General features: G+C 39.0%; 1 protein-coding gene across 1 annotated transcript; it reads left to right on the forward strand.

Moving 5' to 3' along the window:
• Window positions 1–197: 197 nt before the first annotated feature.
• ark2ca (arkadia (RNF111) C-terminal like ring finger ubiquitin ligase 2Ca) lies at window positions 198–11362 on the forward strand. Its single transcript, XM_057360295.1, has 6 exons — window positions 198–909; window positions 9131–9329; window positions 9414–9539; window positions 9620–9746; window positions 9831–9935; window positions 10553–11362. The coding sequence occupies exons 1-6, from the start codon at window positions 849–851 to the stop codon at window positions 10769–10771; spliced, it is 837 nt and encodes a 278-aa protein (XP_057216278.1). The 5' UTR covers window positions 198–848; the 3' UTR covers window positions 10772–11362.
• Window positions 11363–11890: the final 528 nt, after the last annotated feature.

Consider the following 11890-nt stretch of genomic DNA (forward strand, 5'->3'; position numbering starts at 1 on the left):
TCATTGTTTTCTGTCACTGACCACAGACACCTGATGACTGAATTTTAAAAAATTATATTGTTACATATAGTACCAGAATTGTGTCACGGATTGTTATGGACCAAGTATATGCAGTATCATTCTGGAAATATTTTGGTTCCATATAGATCCTATAGGTTCCATATAAATTTTAGGTTTTATGGTTTAGAAAAGAAATGGCACAGGTCTCTCCATCATGTTCTGAAATTATCGTCCATATCTGAAGGACGTTTTGCTCATTGCATTTTTATTCCAACCAATAAGCGAGAAAACAACCACACATATAGCCTATTGTTGAGCAAACCGAATATGTATATAAGAAAATAAAATTAAAACGCTAAAATGGTATGAGATCCTCATAGAAATCATTTGTATGATCAAACTTGTAATTTCTACCTGAAATAGATTGGGTTTTCATTTGCCCGTGTATTATCAATATGTACTTCCCCGTAATCTGACACAGTTTCGTAATAAAGGTCATATTCGGTACTAATCTCTGTCTATCACGTATGTCTACAATAATCAATATGTACACACTGACGTCATAGCATACGAATCCGTGGACGCGTTTCTGAAGCTGCGCGTATCCGTCGCGTCCTGCGCGCACGCTCTGAGCTCAAGCCCCGCCCGCCGCTAATTCACAAAAGACTCGCCGCCGTGCCGACCCATCCTATTGGCTGCGTCCGGAGCCACAGGAAGCGGCACGCAGCTCGCTGATTGGCTGTAAATCTCTTTGTGTGCGATGCAGCTGGCGTCCGGGCTCCGTTTTGAATGGTCTTGTATTGGAAGGCGAAGGTGTCCATGGGCAGCACACCAACAAAGGAGCCAGGATGGTGTTAGTCCACGTCGGATATCTGGTTCTTCCCGTCTTCGGTTCCGTAAGAAGTAGAGGTAAATGTTTCTTTATTTCCTCTCGCGACTGATTTTTATGTCTGATGTTGCGTCGCTCGGACGCGCGGATGCGATCAGAGGCTGCCGGCCTTCCGAAGCGTCGCGTACGTCTTTGCGACATAAACACGGAGGCTGTGCAATACGATTAGTTGTGTAACTTAATACGGCATATCGAAAATTTGATATACACTTTGCGTTATATATACTCTTATATTACGTACATGATAGGTTTTGCAATATAAATGATCGCCATTTGGACAATGCGCAACGCCGTCGTTTCATTCAAGGGCGCTGTATATTTTACATAGAATTAATGTCTTTATACATTCATCTGCCTCAGTATATAGTGTTCAGTATATACGCGACGTCCCTGTCGTTATAATAAACGAAGCTGTCCAAGCTGCAATTACGCGTCAAACGCGTGCGCACAGTGTAAAAACGTCGCGCGTTTGCAGCGCAGACAGGTTCGCTGGGTATAAAAAGAGCGTTTTGTTTAGTGTCGGTAACGCGTTCCGTTCCGTTACATTCCCGTACATCCGCTCCGCCGTGTGCGGTTTTGTTTATGAATAATTAAACATGGCTTCAGCAGCTGCAGTGGCACAAATATCCTCAGCTGAACCTGCTCCTTATTTTAACCGCCTTGTGTAATATACGAATATATTTTATTTATAGACAAAATAGCTCAAATACGAACGTGTTTATATACATATCAGCCTGCGCTGTTTAATGTTTGATTTAGCTGCAGTGTTGAAAGAAACGCTCGGATCTTAAAGCCCACCGTCTGGATAGAAAAAACCGATGTATCTATATATACCGTATATGTGCCTTAAATATAATAACATTAAATTGCACGTGCAATTTTAGCCATTCTACACCACAAAAAGTGTATAACATGTGTCACAACATTATTCGTAGTATGCATTGTATTGCCATGCGGATGCATCCATATACAACACGTGTGTGTTTGTGTAATAATAATAATAATAATAGTAGTAATGCATTTTGTAGCCATGCCCTGGCACCAACGGTTTCATTGATTGTGCTTGTATTTTGTTTCTATTTTTTTCCTTGTTCCATAGTCTGGGGGCAGATTCTACATACCGCATTATTTCAGAGCTCTGTTCCCTTCCATTGTGTATCTAACGATCACCCGCCGTCGCTGTGCTATAGCCTCTGCCTGCCCTGCATCTAGCTGTGTTGTGAATCCCTCTTCCTCATTCCCTCTCTTTCCATCTGAAGACGACATTACAAACAAACTCTCACTCATCCAATATATCCTCCTGTGTAACCGACTGCAGAATAACACTCTCTTCACTAGAAGAAGTCTCCTGTCTCCTTATGTTTTTTAAATGCTCATTGTTGCTTTGACGAAAATAACAACTCATTGTAGCGTTTAGCTTTTTTACGACTGCCATTGTGATCTGTGTCATTCTCCGTGTGGGTAGACCAACATTTTTGCTGTAAATTTCTGTCAAGTGGATGCGTTGGCCTCTCGCTCGATCATAGCCGGGCTTGATCGACTCCTAAACGCACGTCTGTCTCTCCTGTCTCTTGGTGGGGGGAGGAGGGGGGGGGGTGCCGGCTGAAATTTTGATAAATGTTTACTGGAGAAACATAACTAATGCATTAGTTCCTTCTCATCATTTATATTGGGTTCAGATCAATATCGCCCTAGGTGACCCTGCACTCGGTGGGATTTGCTTCCCAAGACGATCCCGTAAATGTTAAGTCAAATAATATCTATCCTGTCTCAAGTTCATCCCAAAATTATCGTTCCTGTTTAATTATTTGCTCACGCTCATCTTAAGTCCTGTATGTTTTTTGTGAAACACAAAAGGAGATCTTTGGCAAAATCTTAACAAACAAACAGTTCATAGTGACATTTGTCAAGCTCCATACAAAAGATTGTTAAAAGTGATCTATAACCTACATTTCAAATGAAAACATAAGTTGAGACATGCAAAATCTTGAAGTGTCCTTTTGAAGCCTGACAGCAAAATTCTCTATGAACTGATGAGGTGTGTTTCTTTTGTGTTACATGATAAACAATAACTCTATATGAATTTAGAATGTAGATTTTTGGATGAACTTTTTCCAGTATATATAATGTATATTTTGTCTATAGTTAGAGTTTACATGCACAGTGAGTAAATGGATGTGTATTCAGACCGACAGATTACTCAGCTGAGCTTTATTGATCCCTGAAGTGTAATTCAGGAGAAATGTAGACATGCTGCTATTTCAAGTCAATTATGGCTAATGTGCCTTCAAGAGAGCAGCTTATGCTAGAAAACTGTTATTATTATTATATAATTATTAACATTAATATATATTATAATGTTAGTGCTTTAAACTTAAATGACGTAAACGACTATTTTGTTAATGATCCAGTTACATTTTTTCCAATCATTTTTTATTTCAATAAACAGAAGCGTTTTCAGTTTTAATCGTAGTAAACTAAAATAACCTTGATCCAGATCAGATTCGAAACTCCAATTCTAACAAAGTTTTTGCTTGTATTTTACAAGATGCATAACAGCGCCCCCTACCTAATAAACTGAAAACATGTAGATCTGGAAAAAATACTGGGGATGCATTGTGTCATAAAGGATAAATAATCTTTTCAACGGCAGGCAAAGAGTTAACTGGTCAATACCAAATTGGTCTGTCAGGTAACCTCCGTTCACTGGCACACTTTACCCCGTCACCTCTCAAACTGACCCTCATTTGATTTAACCTCCCGCTGCACAGCTTAAGCAGCAAAAGCCCGGCGGTACCGACCAGCGTTCCTTACGCCGCGCGAGCGCAAACGTCATCCACTTAACAGGGATCACTAGAAGTGCACTGTAGAAGTCCTCTTAGTTGAAATATGTCTCTTTCTTTGGTTGTGGTTCTTCTGTTTCCTGTACTAGGCTATAATGCATGATCATGTTTGTTTATTTTACTGTTTTTATTGTTTCTTTTCCAAACGTTGAACAGCAAATTCCAATGTATCTTTGTGTAGAGATGTTCTGCTGTACTGACATTCTGTAGCACACACATCTACCCATTGGATGCTGCTTCTGTTATGTTAGCTATATGGAGCATGGTCGGGCCTTGCCTTTGCTCTTTATTTGCATGGAACGATTATTATTACTATTATTATTATGATCACACAGTTCCGCTCACTCTAATATTTTCCAATAAAGACTGTAGTTTTTCCCTTAACCCTCAGTGTGCTTTCTGCTGTTTTCCATTTGTCGCACCTTCAAACCCCTCCCACTTCACTCTACTGCCTTTTGGCTCCTCCTCCGGTCATATCTCGGCTCCTCCCTCTTGCCATAGTGACTCATGGGAACGTTTTACCTGAGTACACTCACAAACATGGAGGCCAAGTAGAGTCCCACACATCCCATCTGCATTTCACTCTCTGCAGCAGCTTATCTGTCTTTCTCATTTGTTCAAGCACATTTCTTCTGGTTTGAGTTAAAGAAAATATGGAAACTATAGGCCTTTTCACACTGCGCTAAACCCCGGGTAAACCACCGTTTCACACCCAGGGTTATGAAAGGGTTAGCACTGCTTTTGCAGGGTTAACCCTGCATTGCGGTGCCAATGTGTGCAGTGCGAAACGAAGCGGGGCTAGAATGATACGACCAGACGCTTAGCAACGGACACCCAATCAAAAACTGAACCGCGCTTACCTCATTTCACAAGCTGTGCACAGTCACAGAAACAATCCTTTTGAGTTTTTTATTTGTTCGAGTAAGTAACGTCTTAGGAGGCTTAAAACAGCCAAAAAGGATTTGCGAGGAGTCATTTTTCTTCGGATGCGGAACAACGAGGTATTCGGTTATTTAAAGGGACCACGCACTATTTTTATTCAGTCAGTTTGACGCTGCAGTATTTATCCAATCATGACTGTTGACACCGCAAATAAGAATGTTAACCCGGGGTTTAGTGATGGACAGTGTGAAACATCAGGTTACGAATACCCAGGGTTATCTCGAAACCCCTGGTAAATTATAAGCAGTGTGAAACGGATAACCCCGGATTCTGTTTACCTGGGTTTAAGAATAACCGATTGCAAGTGTGAAAAGTCCTGAGTTAAAAACAGGACATTAGGTCTTAAATCAGGACAAAATGGTACTATTTTCATACGAATACATGTACTATGTCAAATGTATGTGCTGGTGACTCGGTTTACTAACCCTTATTCTGTTTCACACCTTGAAACTTGCATTTATAAGCCTTTAAACTATATTAACTATTATATTAGCTTAAAGTTTTTAGTTGGATTTATAATGCATGGTCATTCGGTGTCGACCAGATTTTTTTTAAGAAATACATAAACGGCGAAGAAATCCAAAATATTAATTTCCATTGATGAACATTTACTGAGTAATACACTATTCTGGATGGGGTGGTAAATGACATTTTCACCTAAAATTTTCAGCCAAATTACTGGAGGTATAAATAAACTCAATCTTTGAGCCGTGCTGCTTGACCTTCAGACGATGACCTTTATTACTAATGATGAAGAGTTTTTTGGTCAATCAATAAGTGCATATTAATTCCAGATAAATGAGATGTTTGTGTTGCATGTGAGGGACACACTAAGACGAGCTTTTCACAAAGACCAATCTACGAGTCTATTAGATGTCCACTGATCAATATTTTTGCTCAAAACCGTCTGTTGGTTTTCGAGGAACGCAGAGGAAAAGATCATTAGAATTCAGGCGGTGAGCCGCACGCTCCACGTGTTTCTGCTGATCGAAGAGTTTCGCTTGAATTTTCTGAGCCTTGGGGAATATTTCCCTCCGAGAAAATCGCCTGTTTTGTTCCGTTCTCCAAAGGTGGTGTCAAATTGGACAAGAACAATTCTACATCAAGAGTCCGGCACTTTTGCACTGTGAGAATTTCATCTTTTGCAGAAAGCTAGCATGTATTTTCAATTCCTGCAGGGCAAAACACTACAAGCGTTTAAAATTCTTCCCCCAGACCTTTGCGAGACTAGTTGTCCTCGCAGTAACCCTGGCGAAATTTAAAGAGCCGCACACCCACACGACTCTCTTCAAAATACAGAATTGACCAGTTTAAATAGCTGAAAAATTCAAGCCTGTGAATCCACATGACTTGACATCATTTCAGCATCATTTTCATAAACATTAACACATTAAACTTTGAAACATGAGTGACATTGTTAAAAGTTGTTAACATTTTGTTTGTCTCTTATAACATTAATGATCTCTTGGGCCAGAAATTAACTCCATGCAAGCTCCGTTTTCATAATTCAAATACATCCATTGTATTTTCGTTCTGGCATGTTGTGGAACATAACACGCAATGTTTGAAATCAAACTCTAGAAGTGTTTGCTATTTGTGACATGGTGATCTGAGGACATAAAGGCGAGAATTATTTTTTATGACCTAAAACAAATTGACACGAAGTTCATAAGTAGCTCAGCTATGGTTTTCTCCAATGGCCATTTATAGAGTTTAGAGGTCATTATACACAAAAACCTGACCACATTATTCACATTAAAGCATTTCAGATCATCAAATGTTAAACACTTGCATTAAAAAATTAGGATTTTTATGGCTTTCACCAAACCAAGTTCTTTGCTGGATTATGGTAAGAAGTAATTGACTTGAACTGTGTGTGCGCGCTGGACAGCTGAAGGGCTGAAATAGAAACTTTGAAGAGCAGCTGTTTAATGACCCCCCTCTCTCCAGATCTCTATCCCCTCCCCCTTTCCTCCCAAAGCCACAATTCAACCTTGTATTCCCCTACACCTCCACAAGCCCCCTGTCACATCCATCACGTAATCTGTGTTTGACTGCTCATACACAATGAAGATCATTACCTCCAATATATACAGTAGTGGCAACAATGTACAGTATTTGCTTTTAATGCCTCATCATGTTTGATCAAAAAATGAACAAACTTCGAAGATATTATTACACAAAATTTTAGGCAAATAGACAAACCACAGCATATCAGAGAATATTTTTATATATAATTATTTTAAGAAGAAATGAATGAAACTAAACTTCCCAGGTAATAAAGCCGCTGTTGAGTAGAGTATTATCAGTTATTCAAAATTAAAAAGTTTTATTTTTGGTTTTGAATACAGCAGTCAACCTTTGTTCGTCTGTTTGTTAAATACATTTTTTTACTGTTTTTTTTAAATATAGTAAACTTACAGAAAAAGAACGCAAATTTACAAGGAAACCGTTGGACACATGTAATTTTACAGGGAAAATCTTTCTTTTACAGTTTATTTCTGGTGCCCAGCTGCCCGAAAATTTCAGTTTTTTAACAGGATATTTTTTACAGTTTATTTTGAAATAGTCAAAAACTGTAAAATTACACGAAGACAGCAAATATACAAGAAAAAAAGGAAAACTATTTATTATATATCCTGTAATTTTAAAGGAAAAATATTATTTTACTGTATGTTTCTGTCGCTGCCTCCAGCTGACAGAAAACGCCCGTCTTATTTAATGAATTTTTCAGTTTAGACTCCAACACAACTAAATAACATGCATAGAAAATCTTACATACATATTATAAAATATTTGAATAAAAGGCGAACACGTCAGTTTTTCAAAGTTGGACATCACCTTTGGCCACTGCTGTAAGTGCTCTTTAGTCTATACCAAAGTGAAACGACTTCTGAACTGTAAAAAAAATGTAGGGCGGGACTTGATTTCATCCACCGACAACTGATTGGATCGTTAAAAGGTGAAAGATTTGAATGGCAGTTTGCAATCTGTCAGTCATTGCAGCCCCGCCCTCGTGCCATTCCTCGTGAGCAGAAGTGAAGAGAGGTCGTTTAGAGAGGGGCGAGGAGGTTAACGTCTTTGATTAACGATTACAAGTGCAAATTAATAAAAAATAATAATAATGATGTGCACGGATAAATAATTTATAATAAATACTTCACCACTGTGTAAAACAATTAGAATGATCATTTTTTTATTTCATGCCGACTTTAAACGGGATCACAGTCAGAAGTGATTGAGGCGGCTAGGTCGAATGCATTTGCTCTTGGATAAAGCAAATGCTTTATATCCTTACTGTAGGATCAAGATGAGTTGGATGTGTGGTCACATAGTGTCTTAACTGATGTAATATGGGTCATTAGATTGAGCAGGTGTCACACCGCTGACTTCAGTATACACTACAGGTAATATAATGCAGTGTGAAGTCTGGTTGATGTTTTGATGATGATAGCATCACACTTTCATGACGTTGGTTGTTAGTTCCTAGCAGGCCCTCATGACCATGGTTTTATTATACTAAAAGTGGTTGCCATGGTAACCATGTATTTTAATATATGTTGCATGGCAATAAAAGCGTAGTAGTGACAAAAGTAAAAAAATGCATTGTTGTTGCACTTTTTCAATAAGATGAAAAACAATGACCATAGTTTTTCCACAGTTATCATATGTTTGTGGTTACTATTGTTTCACTGCAAATCAAACCTTTTTAGTTAAAAATATAGGCTAATTATGGTTAATGGTTCATAACGTACGGAAATCTACTATGGTACTTTACAAAATACTTTACAGCAAAAACAATAAACAGAGTGGCCTTAACTAAAGTCATCATAAAGGAAGATAGAAGTGTTCATTTGCAAAAACTGGACACTCAGAAAACATGTTTTTATTGTGCATTTTAATTCATCTGAATCACAGTTCGTTTTGATTTAAGTAATAAAACACAAAAAATACAGCTACCTTACACAATAAAACACAATTAAAAACATGATATCATAATAAAAAACAAGATTTTTGAACATTTTTAGAAATGGTGTTTATCTGTTTTTGCAAATAAACTCTTCAGTGAAAAAGCATGCAACATTTTCTTTTTTTTCATGACACAGGTGGCTTATACCAAGTTAGCAAAAAAATTGAAAATACTGTATTACTGTACTCTAGTAAAAACCATATAGTATGCTTTAGTGTTCTATACACTCAACTATGAATTGATCAAATGTAGTAAATACTGGTACATTACGCTTTAGTATTCAAAAACACCAATATCTAAATTTACTTTAGTAAACACTATACTATACCATTGTCTTTTTATGTGGCTTGTATTGGAACAAATGTGCGAGCTGAACAAATGATACTTCAAAAATTGCTTCCTATGTTGTAAAGCCTCAGCCAATGAATGCGTTTTAAAGTGATAAACGTGTTTGGACTCTCTTCTGTGATTGGTTGCCCTGTACAGGAGCACATTTTAGCAGGCACCAGCATACTCATGCTACCTCCTGCCGGCATTTTCACCTGGCTGCTACAGCGACGCCCCTGCCTGCCGAGTTCCCACCCCCTCCCCTCGCCCCGCCTCAGTACCAGGAAGTCCCGCCCCCTTTCCTACCTCAGGCCTTACAGCAGCAATACCTCATCCAGCAACAGTTACTGCAGCGCAGGTAGGTATAACACGCGTTCAGTTTATTCTGTCGGGTGCTAAATGGATTCTAGAATCTGTTTTTTATATGGTCATGTCTCCACAGACGTACACAGGAGCGAGTCCCGCTGAACACGCTCAGGTTACGCCCAGGATATGAATATGTCCCGCCTCTTCACGTACCACAGCCAATCCCACAGCAGCCCAGATATCTGGCGGAAGGCACAGACTGGTGAGTAATGCACAAAAAACGTAAACCATGTGCTCATGCTGATGTACGTGTTCTTGAATAAAATGATTGCGTGTTTGTAGGGATCTGAGTGTGGATGCGGGTATTCCTCATCAGTACCCGCTGCAGCAGATTCCTCAGCCGTACCAGCATTACCTGGCATCTCCCAGAATGCATCACATCCCCAGGAGCAACGGATCCACTCATGTGGTGAGTGTTTGTGTGTACTGAGGAGTGTGTCTAATGCATATAGCGCGTGTATTGAGTGTGTTTTGTGTGTTGTGTTTTCTGCAGGTTGTTCATGAGATAAGGAACTATCCGTATCCACAGCTCCACCTGCTGGCGCTCCAGAGCTTGAGTCCCGGTCGACACTCTTCTGCTGTTCGAGAGAGCTACGAGGTAACACACTTAAACATTCAGCCTTGTATAAACTCATTTTGTGCCAGATTTTTTTTTTTTTTTTTTTTTTTTTATCTTTTTGACTCAAAGGCTCCCCCTGCTGTCCACAACATTATTCAAAGGCCCCACACTATTATAGCGCATGGTGTGGAAAGATATATTTGTTATCAAAACAACCAGACAATGAGAGATCTTTTTAGTTGTGTTAGCTTATTTTAAGGATTTGATGTCATTTAAAATAGTTTTTATGTCTTAACATTCAAAGCATGTAATGCATTATACAAGTAAACATATTTTTACAGAAAAACAATTTCACACTCCTTGTTCACTCACCTTTTATTTCTTTGCATTTTATGGGTTCCCTTTTCTGACCATGCACGAAACAACCTTTTTTTTATTTCTATCTCTGGATTAATACAACATTAATCCATTTTACATCAGAAAGCAACATTTAATTCATTTATGAACATTAATCACTGTTTCGGGTCTAGTTTTGCTGATGCGGTTTTCATGAATTTTGTCCTAAAAATATAATCGTGCGTTAGAGTAAATGTAAGCGTAAAAAGCTTCTTCTCGCACATCTCTTCACTGAGTTTTTATGATGTGATTGTCTGCAGGAACTGCTGCAGTTAGAAGATCGATTGGGAAGCGTGAGTCGAGGGGCCGTGCAGACCACCATAGAGAGATTCACCTTCCCTCACAAATACAAGAAGGTAAACACACACACACACACACACACACACACACACACACACACACAACCCTTTAACAACAACAATGGCAGTATCATTCTAAAGCCCTATTTGCACAGGATTATTATAACCTGGGACATCTAGTCATTTGTAGTAATTGTGGAGGTTGTCTGTCTGTTGTCTGTTTTGGCCGGGAGTCTCCCGTTTTGTTATTTCTCCCATAACATGATCGCGAACAGAGAGAGGGAAATCCCAGAACGCGATCGCGGGTCTCAATATCGCCATACACCTTACAACTATATACACAAACTATACGCAAAGCCTCGCCATCATATCCGGCAAATACGTCCGTAAATTTTAGTAAAATCACAGGCTTTACTTATCCCGTGCGAATGCGCCACAAGAAATACAGATGTGTGGAGGTCATTTCTAAATCACACGAGGTCCCCAGGCTAACCCGGAAGTGAGCGCCGCTCTGGTTCCCTTGACTGAAAGCCTATGCATTTTTCCCATCGACTTTTGGAAGATTGCATAAAATAAGCTCTGTGATTAACAAAGGTTTATGATGTTTACACGTTTTGTCTGTCAAGATAATCTTTACAAATTACCACATTTGTTACTTTTTAAGCCGAAATACAATCGTCAGAAGTAAAAAGCTAACACGATGCTATCAACAGACTACACTTAAGGTCGCTCGATATCAACGTCACCACCACCAAGCCTCCGCAACTCTTTCAAACTTTATTTAAAATGTTTTCCCTGGTTAGTAATTACTCCGTGAATGAATCTGCATCTGCGGTTTAGGAGATTTGTGCCCATGTTGCATTATTTGTGAGCTTTATATGCGCGATGACGTCTAACGTCCCCGCCAAAGGAAGTAGTCGCTTTAGCAACTTGTTAGCAACCGCCGTTTTTAAGACACAATAAGGCTTTAAAATAATCACAAGCGGGTTATAACTGGTGTGTTTATGTCATAGAATAAAACATGAAAATATTTCGAGGTTTTTGAGACGTTGTTGACATCTCTTCTGAAACTCAGATCTGATCTCAGATTTTTTTCTTTTCCTTTCATAAGGCTGACCGAAAGGTAATTTGTGTTTACACAAGATACAAGCCAAGGTTGAGACAACAGATGCGACCCTTGCCATTGTGTTGTCATCTCTATTATAGCGGTAGTTTTTTCACTGCTTCTCTGTGTCCCAGCATACAGACTTTATGGAGTGAAAACCAGTTGATAGTGACCAAAACGTGTCTTCTTTTTTC

This window comes from Triplophysa rosa, linkage group LG19, assembly GCF_024868665.1.
Source record: "Triplophysa rosa linkage group LG19, Trosa_1v2, whole genome shotgun sequence".
NCBI classification, from domain to species: Eukaryota; Metazoa; Chordata; class Actinopteri; order Cypriniformes; family Nemacheilidae; genus Triplophysa; species Triplophysa rosa.

What these genes read in the sequence shown, in the direction of transcription:
- ark2ca (XM_057360295.1), top strand. Translation starts at nt 849, where the DNA reads ATGGTGTTAGTCCACGTCGGATATCTGGTTCTTCCCGTCTTCGGTTCC. An exon ending in GCAACGGATCCACTCATGTG is followed by an intron (nt 9,747 to 9,830) that starts GTGAGTGTTTGT and finishes TGTTTTCTGCAG; the next exon opens with GTTGTTCATGAGATAAGGAA. An exon ending in CTGTTCGAGAGAGCTACGAG is followed by an intron (nt 9,936 to 10,552) that starts GTAACACACTTA and finishes GATTGTCTGCAG; the next exon opens with GAACTGCTGCAGTTAGAAGA.